At 48.9% G+C, this 15688-nt stretch overlaps 1 protein-coding gene across 1 annotated transcript in view; it reads left to right on the plus strand.

Annotated features, from left to right (window-relative positions):
• The window catches only part of LOC121553481 (CCR4-NOT transcription complex subunit 2), a 75037-nt gene that overhangs the window by 19922 nt on the left and 39427 nt on the right, over window positions 1–15688 (plus strand). The window contains 1 exon segment of the mRNA XM_045210563.1: window positions 8053–8175. Within this exon segment, the coding sequence (XP_045066498.1) occupies window positions 8053–8175 (123 nt within the window).

The following is a 15688-nucleotide window of genomic DNA, read 5'->3' on the forward strand; positions in this document are numbered from 1 at the left end:
TCTAAGTTCATAGCGTAGGCTGTTTGGTAGCTGGTATGGTAGATGCATAGCTAGGTCATAAGTGTTCTTCAGGGGGTGGACCATGTTGTCTTAGAACGGTCCTAATGGATTATTCCTTTATTTTTGTGTGAAAGCTGTTTTCTGACGGTGTACAATAGTTTCATACAGCAGCCTACTCTATTCCGCAATGTACTTGGCCTTGATTTGCTAGACGACAAAGGACATGTTTTCTGTTCTCCAAAACAACCCCAAGGTTGAGTTTTTTTGTTTTATGCTCTTGTTTGGCCTAGCCTCTTTCAGTTTCCAGAGTTAGCCTGCAATTTCACCAACTGTCTCGGGCCTAAACTGTACAATGGGTCTGAGATGTCTTGTTTGTGCTACAAGGCTAGGTGGAGAATTTCTGCTGCAAAAAGGGAAATGTAGAAAACAACATGTTTTCAAAAGTAGGCTACAATATGAATGCAACTCGGAATTCAAAGATGCTGCATCCGGGCCTACTTTTCAGCTGGTTATTCTATGGCTAGCTAGTTATAAAATAAAACTTTTAAAAAGCACTATTCAGGGAAGCTTTTACATATTCCAAAGCTAAGGATAGTAAAGTTGCACTGAACACTGTTTCTCTGCCAAAAGCTATTTCTATTAGTTGAGCAGTGTGTGTGTGAAAATGATAGAGTAGCCTCTTCCACAGGAGCCATGTGTTCTTACTAAATCAAGGCAACCTGACCTCTCTGAAGCAGGCTGCACCATTAGGTCAGGTCAGCTGGTGTAAACAAACCAACTAATCCAACTCCTATGATCAATCACTTTCACTGTACGGCGACTCAACCAACCAGGACTTCGAGTCTACCCCTGGCTCCTATTGGCAAGGGCTTTGCCAGGGAGGAGGGGCTTATGGCCAGCTCCAGACTGTGATTGGCTATCATCACTCGTTGTCAGTCACTCCATATTGTCCTAAAGCAGTGGTCAACCGCTCAGATAAAACAGTTGTGTAGGAATGAGATTTGTGTAGTAGGCCTAATACATTATCACAGCATATTGGCTATATGCCTGGCCTGACAATATTGTTCTTCTCAGACCGTATTATATTAAAATTCCAGCTTTTTATTTTTTTTACTGTACTGATGGTACACTCATCTGATGGTCATGGTGCTTTCAATACGAGGTCAAATCATGACGTCGGTGATCTTCAGGTTGGAGAGTCGAAACTCTAGAAAGATGGCCGCTACATTTGAGCGGAGGGAGGGAGAGAGCAGGTCCCTGCTCTCTCCCTCCTTTCCTCTGGTGAGACTGACCAGAGAGAGGGGACACCGTCTTCCACCTGATGGTGAAATGCGAGTCGCACCGCATCTGCCTCATGAACAAATTCATATTGTACCTTTGACCAGAGAAAGTGAAATATTCCAGCTGCTAATAATAATAATAAAAATGCAGGGCTGTCGATACACATGGCTACTCATTCATTGCAGCTGCAGGGCGAGTGGAAGTAGGGAGAAGTGCATTTTTTTGTTTTGTAATACTGTTGAATAAAAACAGTGTTGACAGTGCTGAATAAACTTGGAAATTACTCATAAAAACAGCAGCTCTTTGCTGTATTCTTTGACAGTCTCTCTCTGGTCATGGTTGTAAAAGTTATGAAATCTCACGTATGCTAGTATCAAACTTTGCTGTGGAAGCTGTAGGCATGGTGATTTGAGCTATCCAATTGGCCAGCGCAGTGGGCACACTTGATTTAGCCAGAGATCTCCCGGTCCGCCGGGTAGACTGAGTTTGTATTTTCAGACAAATGAAATGGTTTTCAACCACCAACAGGGCTTCTGAATCAAGTGCACCTACCACCAACAGGGCTTCTGAATCAAGTGCACCTACCACCAACAGGGCTTCTGAATCAAGTGCACCTACCACCAACAGGGCTTCTGAATCAAGTGCACCTACCACCAACAGGGCTTCTGAATCAAGTGCACCTACCACCAACAGGGCTTCTGAATCAAGTGCACCTACCACCAACAGGGCTTCTGAATCAAGTGCACCTACCACCAACAGGGCTTCTGAACCAAGTGCACCTACCACCAACAGGGCTTCTGAACCAAGTGCACCTACCACCAACAGGGCTTCTGAATCAAGTGCACCTACCACCAGCAGGGCTTCTGAATCAAGTGCACCTACCACCAGCAGGGCTTCTGAATCAAGTGCACCTACCACCAGCAGGGCTTCTGAATCAAGTGCACCTACCACCAGCAGGGCTTCTGAATCAAGTGCACCTACCACCAACAGGGCTTCTGAACCAAGTGCACCTACCACCAACAGGGCTTCTGAATCAAGTGCACCTACCACCAACAGGGCTTCTGAACCAAGTGCACCTACCACCAACAGGGCTTCTGAACCAAGTGCACCTACCACCAACAGGGCTTCTGAACCAAGTGCACCTACCACCAACAGGGCTTCTGAATCAAGTGCACCTACCACCAACAGTGCTTCTGAATCAAGTGCACCTACCACCAGCAGGGCTTCTGAATCAAGTGCACCTACCACCAGCAGGGCTTCTGAATCAAGTGCACCTACCACCAACAGGGCTTCTGAACCAAGTGCACCTACCACCAACAGGGCTTCTGAACCAAGTGCACCTACCACCAACAGGGCTTCTGAACCAAGTGCACCTACCACCAACAGGGCTTCTGAATCAAGTGCACCTACCACCAACAGTGCTTCTGAATCAAGTGCACCTACCACCAGCAGGGCTTCTGAATCAAGTGCACCTACCACCAACAGGGCTTCTGAATCAAGTGCACCTACCACCAACAGGGCTTCTGAACCAAGTGCACCTACCACCAACAGGGCTTCTGAACCAAGTGCACCTACCACCAACAGGGCTTCTGAACCAAGTGCACCTACCACCAACAGGGCTTCTGAATCAAGTGCACCTACCACAAACAGGGCTTCTGAATCAAGTGCACCTACCACCAACAGGGCTTCTGAACCAAGTCCACCTACCACCAACAGGGCTTCTGAACCAAGTCCACCTACCACCAACAGGGCTTCTGAACCAAGTCCACCTACCACCAACAGGGCTTCTGAATCAAGTGCACCTACCACAAACAGGGCTTCTGAATCAAGTGCACCTACCACCAGCAGGGCTTCTGAATCAAGTGCACCTACCACCAACAGGGCTTCTGAATCAAGTGCACCTACCACCAACAGGGCTTCTGAATCAAGTGCACCTACCACCAACAGGGCTTCTGAATCGAGTGCACCTACCACCAACAGGGCTTCTGAATCAAGTGCACCTACCACCAACAGGGCTTCTGAATCAAGTGCACCTACCACCAACAGGGCTTCTGAATCAAGTGCACCTACCACCAACAGGGCTTCTGAATCAAGTGCACCTACCACCAACAGGGCTTCTGAATCAAGTGCACCTACCACCAACAGGGCTTCTGAATCAAGTGCACCTACCACCAGCAGGGCTTCTGAATCAAGTGCACCTACCACCAACAGGGCTTCTGAATCAAGTGCACCTACCACCAGCAGGGCTTCTGAATCAAGTGCACCTACCACCAACAGGGCTTCTGAACCAAGTGCACCTACCACCAACAGGGCTTCTGAATCAAGTGCACCTACCACCAACAGGGCTTCTGAACCAAGTGCACCTACCACCAACAGGGCTTCTGAACCAAGTGCACCTACCACCAACAGGGCTTCTGAACCAAGTGCACCTACCACCAACAGGGCTTCTGAATCAAGTGCACCTACCACCAACAGTGCTTCTGAATCAAGTGCACCTACCACCAGCAGGGCTTCTGAATCAAGTGCACCTACCACCAACAGGGCTTCTGAATCAAGTGCACCTACCACCAACAGGGCTTCTGAACCAAGTGCACCTACCACCAACAGGGCTTCTGAATCAAGTGCACCTACCACCAACAGGGCTTCTGAATCAAGTGCACCTACCACCAACAGGGCTTCTGAACCAAGTGCACCTACCACCAACAGGGCTTCTGAACCAAGTGCACCTACCACCAACAGGGCTTCTGAATCAAGTGCACCTACCACCAACAGGGCTTCTGAATCAAGTGCACCTACCACCAACAGGGCTTCTGAATCAAGTGCACCTACCACCAACAGGGCTTCTGAATCAAGTGCACCTACCACCAGCAGGGCTTCTGAATCAAGTGCACCTACCACCAACAGGGCTTCTGAATCAAGTGCACCTACCACCAACAGGGCTTCTGAACCAAGTGCACCTACCACCAACAGGGCTTCTGAACCAAGTGCACCTACCACCAACAGGGCTTCTGAACCAAGTGCACCTACCACCAACAGGGCTTCTGAACCAAGTGCACCTACCACCAACAGGGCTTCTGAACCAAGTGCACCTACCACCAACAGGGCTTCTGAACCAAGTCCACCTACCACCAACAGGGCTTCTGAACCAAGTGCACCTACCACCAACAGGGCTTCTGAATCAAGTGCACCTACCACAAACAGGGCTTCTGAATCAAGTGCACCTACCACAAACAGGGCTTCTGAATCAAGTGCACCTACCACCAACAGGGCTTCTGAACCAAGTCCACCTACCACCAACAGGGCTTCTGAATCAAGTGCACCTACCATCAACAGGGCTTCTGAATCAAGTGCACCTACCACCAACAGGGCTTCTGAACCAAGTGCACCTACCACCAACAGGGCTTCTGAACCAAGTGCACCTACCACCAACAGGGCTTCTGAACCAAGTGCACCTACCACCAACAGGGCTTCTGAATCAAGTGCACCTACCACCAACAGTGCTTCTGAATCAAGTGCACCTACCACCAGCAGGGCTTCTGAATCAAGTGCACCTACCACCAGCAGGGCTTCTGAATCAAGTGCACCTACCACCAGCAGGGCTTCTGAATCAAGTGCACCTACCACCAACAGGGCTTCTGAACCAAGTGCACCTACCACCAACAGGGCTTCTGAACCAAGTGCACCTACCACCAACAGGGCTTCTGAACCAAGTGCACCTACCACCAACAGGGCTTCTGAATCAAGTGCACCTACCACAAACAGGGCTTCTGAATCAAGTGCACCTACCACCAACAGGGCTTCTGAACCAAGTCCACCTACCACCAACAGGGCTTCTGAACCAAGTCCACCTACCACCAACAGGGCTTCTGAACCAAGTCCACCTACCACCAACAGGGCTTCTGAACCAAGTGCACTTACCACCAACAGGGCTTCTGAATCAAGTGCACCTACCACCAACAGGGCTTCTGAATCAAGTGCACCTACCACCAACAGTGCTTCTGAATCAAGTGCACCTACCACCAGCAGGGCTTCTGAATCAAGTGCACCTACCACCAGCAGGGCTTCTGAATCAAGTGCACCTACCACCAACAGGGCTTCTGAATCAAGTGCACCTACCACCAACAGGGCTTCTGAACCAAGTGCACCTACCACCAACAGGGCTTCTGAACCAAGTGCACCTACCACCAACAGGGCTTCTGAACCAAGTGCACCTACCACCAACAGGGCTTCTGAATCAAGTGCACCTACCACCAACAGGGCTTCTGAACCAAGTGCACCTACCACCAACAGGGCTTCTGAACCAAGTCCACCTACCACCAACAGGGCTTCTGAATCAAGTGCACCTACCACCAACAGGGCTTCTGAATCAAGTGCACCTACCACCAACAGGGCTTCTGAACCAAGTGCACCTACCACCAACAGGGCTTCTGAACCAAGTGCACCTACCACCAACAGGGCTTCTGAACCAAGTGCACCTACCACCAACAGGGCTTCTGAATCAAGTGCACCTACCACCAACAGGGCTTCTGAATCAAGTGCACCTACCACCAACAGGGCTTCTGAACCAAGTCCACCTACCACCAACAGGGCTTCTGAACCAAGTCCACCTACCACCAACAGCGCAACACAAATAATAATAAAAGGAGCACAAGCCTTTATCATCGGCTTTCCTCCAGGAATGTTTGGTGATCGACTAGGAATGCCTTGAAGATCCACCGGTTGATCGCTATGCGCAGCGGTCTAAGGCACTGCATCTCAGCGGTCTAAGGCACTGCATCTCAGCGGTCTATCAATCAATCAATCAATTTTATTTTATATAGCCCTTCTTACATCAGCTAATATCTCGAAGTGCTGTACAGAAACCCAGCCTAAAACCCCAAACAGCTAGTAATGCAGGTGTAGAAGCACGGTGGCTAGGAAAAACTCCCTAGAAAGCCGAAAACCTAGGAAGAAACCTAGAGAGGAACCAGGCTATGAGGGGTGGCCAGTCCTCTTCTGGCTGTGCCGGGTGAAGATTATAACAGAACCATGCCAAGATGTTCAAAAATTTTCATAAGTGACAAGCATGGTCAAATAATAATCAGGAATAAATCTCAGTTGGCTTTTCATAGCCGATCATTAAGAGTTGAAAACAGCAGGTCTGGGACAGGTAGGGGTTCCATAACCGCAGGCAGAACAGTTGAAACTGGAATAGCAGCAAGGCCAGGCGGACTGGGGACAGCAAGGAGTCACCACGGCCGGTAGTCCCGACGTATGGTCCTAGGTGCTCAGGTCTCTCAGTTGGCTTTTCATAGCCGATCATTAAGAGTTGAAAACAGCAGGTCTGGGACAGGTAGGGGTTTCGTAACCGCAGGCAGAACAGTTGAAACTGGAATAGCAGCAAGGCCAGGCGGACTGGGGACAGCAAGGTGTCATCATGCCCGGTAGTCCTGACGTATGGTCCTAGGGCTCAGGTTCTCAGAGAGAAAGAGAGAACGAGAGAATTAGAGAGAGCATACTTAAATTCACACAGGACACTGGATAAGACAGGAGAAGTACTCCAGGTATAACCAACTAACCCCAGCCCCCCGACACATAAACTACTGCAGCATAAATACTGGAGGCTGAGACAGGAGCGGTCCGGAGACACTGTGGCCCCATCCGAAGAAACCCCCGGACAGGGCCAAACAGGAAGGATATAACCCCACCCACTCTGCCAAAGCACAGCCCCCGCACCACTAGAGGGATATCCTCAACCACCAACTTACAATCCTGAGACAAGGCCGAGTATAGCCCACAGAGATGCAGTGCCTCTCAGTGGTCTAAGGCACTGCATCTCAGCGGTCTAAGGCACTGCATCTCAGCGGTCTAAGGCACTGCATCTCAGCGGTCTAAGGCACTGCATCTCAGCGGTCTAAGGCACTGCATCTCAGCGGTCTAAGGCACTGCATCTCAGCGGTCTAAGGCACTGCATCTCAGCGGTCTAAGGCACTGCATCTCAGCGGTCTAAGGCACTGCATCTCAGCGGTCTAAGGCACTGCATCTCAGCGGTCTAAGGCACTGCATCTCAGCGGTCTAAGGCACTGCATCTCAGCGGTCTAAGGCACTGCATCTCAGCGGTCTAAGGCACTGCATCTCAGCGGTCTAAGGCACTGCATCTCAGCGGTCTAAGGCACTGCATCTCAGCGGTCTAAGGCACTGCATCTCAGCGGTCTAAGGCACTGCATCTCAGCGGTCTAAGGCACTGCACCTCAGCGGTCTAAGGCACTGCATCTCAGCGGTCTAAGGCACTGCACCTCAGCGGTCTAAGGCACTGCACCTCAGCGGTCTAAGGCACTGCACCTCAGCGGTCTAAGGCACTGCATCTCAGCGGTCTAAGGCACTGCATCTCAGCGGTCTAAGGCACTGCATCTCAGCGGTCTAAGGCACTGCATCTCAGCGGTCTAAGGCACTGCATCTCAGCGGTCTAAGGCACTGCATCTCAGCGGTCTAAGGCACTGCATCTCAGCGGTCTAAGCCACTGCATCTCAGTGCTTGAGGCGTCACTACAGACCCCCTGGTTCGATTCCAGGCTGTATCACAACCGGCCGTGATTGGGAGTCCCATAGGGCGGTGCACAATTGGCCCAGCGTCGTCCGGGTTTGGCCGGTGTAGGCCGTCATTGAGAAGAAAAATAATTTGTTCTTAACTGACTTGCCTAGTTAAATAAAGGTTAAATAAAATAAAAAAAACAAATGGAACGGTTGGTGACCACTGTCCTAAACCCTTTCCTCTTTTCTTCCCCGTCTACAGGTGACTAACAGCATGTTTAGTGCTACAAGAAAGAAGTTTGTAGAGGGGGTGGAGAGTGACTACCCTGATGAGAGTATGTATTACGGCCAGACATCCATGTTCCCGCATCCATCAGACAAAGACGTAAGTGATGCTACCAGCATGTTACAACCTTTGACCCCATTCCTGACCCCCCCCCCCTACTGTGAGGTGGCTGATTCGTCAGTTGTCTCTCACTCAGTAAAACCCATAGAGGTCCTATCAAGACTACTTGGCTCTCTATGGGCCTGGAGTGATGTGGAGATATTGTCAATAAACATTTGTTTGTCCCCCCCCCCCTTCGGTGAAGTGGGGTGAAAGGCCTGTCCAGGTTTTCCGTTTTTGGCTTCATTGCAGTCATCTAAGCTTATGTTTCTGTTGCTATGGCAAAGCTGATCTTCTGCTGTTTCAGCGTTGCCTCAGTAACATGCTGACCACACCGCTCGTGCGTCCGCCATCGCGTGCGTGTTGATTTTCTCCACCCACACCAGACGCGATCAGGACACGCAGGGTGACGTATCAAAATGAACTCTGAACCAACTATATTAATTTGGGGACAGGTCGAAAAGCATAAAAAATGGATGGCAATTTAGCTAGCTAGCTTGCTGTTTCTAGGTAATTTGTCCTGGGATATAAACATTGGGTTGCTATTTTACCTGAAATGCACAAGGTCCTCTACTCTGACAATTCATCCACAGATAAAAAGTTTGTCTCTAGTCATCTCTCCTCCAGGCTTCTTCTTCTTTGGACTTTATATGGCAGTTGGCAACCAACTTTAAGGTGCATTACCACCACCAACTGGACTGGAGTGTGGACCTCAGTTCATCTTTCAATCACCCACGTGGGGTATATGCTCCTAAAAACCAATGAGGAGATGGGAGAGGCGGGACTTGCAGCACGTCAAGTGTCACAGATTTTAGCGCCTGGCTACGCAGACGCGCCGAGCAGGTTGGATTAAATGGTTGAATAAAATGTGTGTACATTTATTTAGCAACGCTCGTGCCCCACGACGCGGGTGGTGTGGTCAGCATGTAACTGCGTGGTTAAATATGTGTCTGGTTGTGTGGTTAACAGTGAAGTGGACATGACTCATTCACACTTAGTCACAGGTAATACACATTTTGACATTAGTACATCTAACAATGGATCTCTACAAGATGAACACTGATCTGAATCCTGTGCTTGCTATGTGAATGACCACGTGAGAAGGCTTAAATCTAACCTGGTCTATCTAGACAGGATATCTATAGAGAAGGCTGACATTACATTTACATTTACATTTAAGTCATTTGGCAGACGCTCTTATCCAGAGCGACTTACAGTTAGTGAATACATACAGTGGGGAAAAAAAGTATTTAGTCAGCCACCAATTGTGCAAGTTCTCCCACTTAAAAAGATGAGAGAGGCCTGTAATTTTCATCATAGGTACACGTCAACTATGACAGACAAATTGAGATTTTTTTTCTCCAGAAAGTCACATTGTAGGATTTTTTATGAATTTATTTGCAAATTATGGTGGAAAATAAGTATTTGGTCACCTACAAACAAGCAAGATTTCTGGCTCTCACAGACCTGTAACTTCTTCTTTAAGAGGCTCCTCTGTCCTCCACTCGTTACCTGTATTAATGGCACCTGTTTGAACTTGTTATCAGTATAAAAGACACCTGTCCAGAACCTCAAACAGTCACACTCCAAACTCCACTATGGCCAAGACCAAAGAGCTGTCAAAGGACACCAGAAACAAAATTGTAGACCTGCACCAGGCTGGGAAGACTGAATCTGCAATAGGTAAGCAGCTTGGTTTGAAGAAATCAACTGTGGGAGCAATTATTAGGAAATGGAAGACATACAAGACCACTGATAATCTCCCTCGATCTGGGGCTCCATGCAAGATCTCACCCCGTGGGGTCAAAATGATCACAAGAACGGTGAGCAAAAATCCCAGAACCACACGGGGGGACCTAGTGAATGACCTGCAGAGAGCTGGGACCAAAGTAACAAAGCCTACCATCAGTAACACACTACGCCGCCAGGGACTCAAATCCTGCAGTGCCAGACGTGTCCCCCTGCTTAAGCCAGGACATGTCCAGGCCCGTCTGAAGTTTGCTAGAGTGAATTTGGATGATCCAGAAGAGGATTGGGAGAATGTCATATGGTCAGATGAAACCAAAATAGAACTTTTTGGTAAAAACTCAACTCGTCATGTTTGGAGGACAAAGAATGCTGAGTTGCATCCAAAAAACACCATACCTACTGTGACGCATGGGGGTGGAAACATCATGCTTTGGGGCTGTTTTTCTGCAAAGGGACCAGGACGACTGATCAGTGTAAAGGAAAGAATGAATGGGGCCATGTATCGTGAGATTTTGAGTGAAAACCTCCTTCCATCAGCAAGGGCATTGAAGATGAAACGTGGCTGGGTCTTTCAGCATGACAATGATCCCAAACACACCGCCCGGGCAACGAAGGAGTGGCTTCGTAAGAAGCATTTCAAGGTCCTGGAGTGGCCTAGCCAGTCTCCAGATCTCAACCCCATAGAAAATCTTTGGAGGGGAGTTGAAAGTCCGTGTTGCCCAGCGACAGCCCCAAAACATCACTGCTCTAGAGGAGATCTGCATGGAGGAATGGGCCAAAATACCAGCAACAGTGTGTGAAAGCCTTGTGAAGACTTACAGAAAACGTTTGACCTGTGTCATTGCCAACAAAGGGTATATAACAAAGTATTGAGAAACTTTTGTTATTGACCAAATACTTATTTTCCACCATAATTAGCAAATAAATTCATAAAAAATCCTACAATGTGATTTTCTGGATTTTCTTTTCTCATTTTGTCTGTCATAGTTGACGTGTACCTATGATGAAAATTACAGGCCTCTCTCATCTTTTTAAGTGGGAGAACTTGCACAATTGGTGGCTGACTAAATACTTTTTTCCCCACTGTATTATTTAATTTTTTTTGACATCTAACCTGGTCCATCTAGACAGGATATCTATAGAGAAGGCTGACATGTAACCTGGTTCATCTAGACAGGATATCTATAGAGAAGGCTGACATCTAACCTGGTTCATCTAGACAGGATATCTATAGAGAATGCTGACATGTAACCTGGTTCATCTAGACAGGATATCTATAGAGAAGGCTGACATGTAACCTGGTCCATCTAGACAGGATATCTATAGAGAAGGCTGACATGTAACCTGGTTCATCTAGACAGGATATCTATAGAGAAGGCTGACATCTAACCTGGTCTATCTAGACAGTATAGAGAAGAGCAGAACAAGCCATTCATAGCCCAGGTCTGAGTTCAATAGAGCCTTCACTCTGCCTGCATCCCAAATGGCACCCTATTCCCTATACAGTGCACTACTTTTGACCAGGGCTCATATTAATGGGGAGTATGGAATTTAGGGGATATGGAGCCATTTGGGACACATCCTCTGCCTGGGACCCCATCTGTTTGTTAATCAGAGGCCACATCAGAGCCGTTGGCTCCCAGCGGGGTTGAGCCGACACCGCCTCTTGTCTGCTTTCTGGCCCCAAATACCCAGGCAGGCCACCTTGATCTGGAGCCTGGACACTTCCCAGCTTGCCTTCAATTCTCTGGGAACGGGGGGAATAAAATCAGGGGTGTATCCCAAGTGGGACCCTATTCCCTAGGCAGTGCACTAGCATGCGGGCCCTGGTCAAAAGTAGGGCGTTTTATATAGTAAATAGATTGGCTTTTCAGACGCTGCCCAGGACGACCCTTGTTGGTTAGTTGACACACTTGTGTGTGGGAAGGAACAATGGACCTACAGTGCTCTGTGGGACCAGAGGCAGGGCAGACAGCCAGGGACTCCAAACCCTCAGTAAACAAACATGTCAGTGTGTTTTGATCATCTCAGAAGGTTGCTTCACTATGAGGGCTTCCCCTCCAGCTTGTTACAGTCACATAGACGGACAGACATTCAGACATACAGGAGTCAGGAGAAAGCTCCGAAAATACGCTGAGGAGAGACCTTCTCAAGTCTTACCCCCGATTCCTCCGGTCCTCTCTCCTGGCCAGGGGGAGCCTCAGATCTCCTCCTCCAATTCTGTTTGATAAGTAGCAAGGACAGAGGAATCACGATCCTTGAGTCTGAGCACCCGTCATCATGTTCCCAGTCCCACAACAACAGATGTTTTGTTATCAGTTGTGCCCACTGCTCCAAGGCTGCGTTCCCTCCCTGAGAAGAACAGACTGAACCTAACTCTGTGGGAGGCAGAGGAATGCCTTTCTACTCTGTCCTTAGAGCTAGGCCCCTACACATGACATAGTACATCCACAAAGACCACACTGTGGGTGAGGGGACAATCGTGACAGCGGTCAAGCATGAACACAACTACTGATGGTGTGGGCGTTTGGTTTGTATTGAGTCCTCATGCTACTGATGGGCGTTTGGTTTGTATTGAGTCCTCATGCTACTGATGGGCGTTTGGTTTGTATTGAGTCCCCATGCTACTGATGGGCGTTTGGTTTGTATTGAGTCCTCATGCTACTGATGGGCGTTTGGTTTGTATTGAGTCCCCATGCTACTGATGGTGGGGGCGTTTGGTTTGTATTGAGTCCCCATGCTACTGATGGGCGTTTGGTTTGTATTGAGTCCCCATGCTACTGATGGTGGGGGCGTTTGGTTTGTATTGAGTCCCCATGCTACTGATGGGCGTTTGGTTTGTATTGAGTCCCCATGCTACTGATGGGCGTTTGGTTTGTATTGAGTCCCCATGCTACTGACGGGCGTTTGGTTTGTATTGAGTCCCCATGCTACTGACGGGCGTTTGGTTTGTATTGAGTCCCCATGCTACTGATGGTGGGGCGTTTGGTTTGTATTGAGTCCCCATGCTACTGATGGGCGTTTGGTTTGTATTGAGTCCCCATGCTACTGATGGGCGTTTGGTTTGTATTGAGTCCCCATGCTACTGATGGGGCGTTTGGTTTGTATTGAGTCCCCATGCTACTGATGGTGGGGCGTTTGGTTTGTATTGAGTCCCCATGCTACTGATGGTTGGGGCGTTTGGTTTGTATTGAGTCCCCATGCTACTGATGGTGGGGGCGTTTGGTTTGTATTGAGTCCCCATGCTACTGATGGTGGGGGCGTTTGGTTTGTATTGAGTCCCCATGCTACTGATGGTGGGGGCGTTTGGTTTGTATTGAGTCCCCATGCTACTGATGGGCGTTTGGTTTGTATTGAGTCCCCATGCTACTGATGGTGGGGGCGTTTGGTTTGTATTGAGTCCCCATGCTACTGATGGTGGGGGCGTTTGGTTTGTATTGAGTCCCCATGCTACTGATGGGCGTTTGGTTTGTATTGAGTCCCCATGCTACTGATGGTGGGGGGCGTTTGGTTTGTATTGAGTCCCATGCTACTGATGGTGGGGGGCGTTTGGTTTGTATTGAGTCCCATGCTACTGATGGGCGTTTGGTTTGTATTGAGTCCCCATGCTACTGATGGTGGGGGCGTTTGGTTTGTATTGAGTCCCATGCTACTGATGGTGGGGGCGTTTGGTTTGTATTGAGTCCCCATGCTACTGATGGGCGTTTGGTTTGTATTGAGTCCCCATGCTACTGATGTGGGCGTTTGGTTTGTATTGAGTCCCCATGCTACTGATGGGCGTTTGGTTTGTATTGAGTCCCCATGCTACTGATGGTGGGGGCGTTTGGTTTGTATTGAGTCCCCATGCTACTGATGGGCGTTTGGTTTGTATTGAGTCCTCATGCTACTGATGGTGGGGGCGTTTGGTTTGTATTGAGTCCCCATGCTACTGATGGGCGTTTGGTTTGTATTGAGTCCCCATGCTACTGATGGTGGGCGTTTGGTTTGTATTGAGTCCCCATGCTACTGATGGTGGGCGTTTGGTTTGTATTGAGTCCCCATGCTACTGATGGGCGTTTGGTTTGTATTGAGTCCCCATGCTACTGATGGGCGTTTGGTTTGTATTGAGTCCCCATGCTACTGATGGGCGTTTGGTTTGTATTGAGTCCCCATGCTACTGATGGGCGTTTGGTTTGTATTGAGTCCCCATGCTACTGATGGGCGTTTGGTTTGTATTGAGTCCCCATGCTACTGATGGGCGTTTGGTTTGTATTGAGTCCCCATGCTACTGATGGTGTGGGCGTTTGGTTTGTATTGAGTCCCCATGCTACTGATGGGCGTTTGGTTTGTATTGAGTCCCCATGCTACTGATGGGCGTTTGGTTTGTATTGAGTCCCCATGCTACTGATGGGCGTTTGGTTTGTATTGAGTCCCCATGCTACTGATGGGCGTTTGGTTTGTATTGAGTCCCCATGCTACTGATGGTGGGGGCGTTTGGTTTGTATTGAGTCCCCATGCTACTGATGGTGGGGGCGTTTGGTTTGTATTGAGTCCCCATGCTACTGATGGGCGTTTGGTTTGTATTGAGTCCCCATGCTACTGATGGGCGTTTGGTTTGTATTGAGTCCCCATGCTACTGATGTGGGGCGTTTGGTTTGTATTGAGTCCCCATGCTACTGATGGTGTGGGCGTTTGGTTTGTATTGAGTCCCCATGCTACTGATGGGCGTTTGGTTTGTATTGAGTCCCCATGCTACTGATGGGCGTTTGGTTTGTATTGAGTCCTCATGCTACTGATGGGCGTTTGGTTTGTATTGAGTCCCCATGCTACTGATGGGCGTTTGGTTTGTATTGAGTCCCCATGCTACTGATGGGCGTTTGGTTTGTATTGAGTCCTCATGCTACTGATGGGCGTTTGGTTTGTATTGAGTCCCCATGCTACTGACGGGCGTTTGGTTTGTATTGAGTCCCATGCTACTGAGTGGGCGTTTGGTTTGTATTGAGTCCCCATGCTACTGATGGGGCGTTTGGTTTGTATTGAGTCCCCATGCTACTGATGGTGTGGGCGTTTGGTTTGTATTGAGTCCCCATGCTACTGATGGGCGTTTGGTTTGTATTGAGTCCCCATGCTACTGATGGGCGTTTGGTTTGTATTGAGTCCCCATGCTACTGATGGTGGGGGCGTTTGGTTTGTATTGAGTCCCCATGCTACTGATGGGCGTTTGGTTTGTATTGAGTCCCCATGCTACTGATGGGCGTTTGGTTTGTATTGAGTCCCCATGCTACTGATGGGCGTTTGGTTTGTATTGAGTCCCCATGCTACTGATGGTGTGGGCGTTTGGTTTGTATTGAGTCCCCATGCTACTGATGGTGGGGGCGTTTGGTTTGTATTGAGTCCCCATGCTACTGATGGTGTGGGCGTTTGGTTTGTATTGAGTCCCCATGCTACTGATGGGCGTTTGGTTTGTATTGAGTCCCCATGCTACTGATGGGCGTTTGGTTTGTATTGAGTCCCCATGCTACTGATGGTTGGGGCGTTTGGTTTGTATTGAGTCCCCATGCTACTGATGGTGGGGGCGTTTGGTTTGTATTGAGTCCCCATGCTACTGATGGGCGTTTGGTTTGTATTGAGTCCCCATGCTACTGATGGTGGGGCGTTTGGTTTGTATTGAGTCCCCATGCTACTGATGGGCGTTTGGTTTGTATTGAGTCCCCATGCTACTGATGGTGGGGGCGTTTGGTTTGTATTGAGTCCCCATGCTACTGATGGGCGTTTGGTTTGTATT

The sequence above is a fragment of the Coregonus clupeaformis genome, chromosome 4 (assembly GCF_020615455.1).
Source record: "Coregonus clupeaformis isolate EN_2021a chromosome 4, ASM2061545v1, whole genome shotgun sequence".
In the NCBI taxonomy this organism is placed as follows: domain Eukaryota; kingdom Metazoa; phylum Chordata; class Actinopteri; order Salmoniformes; family Salmonidae; genus Coregonus; species Coregonus clupeaformis.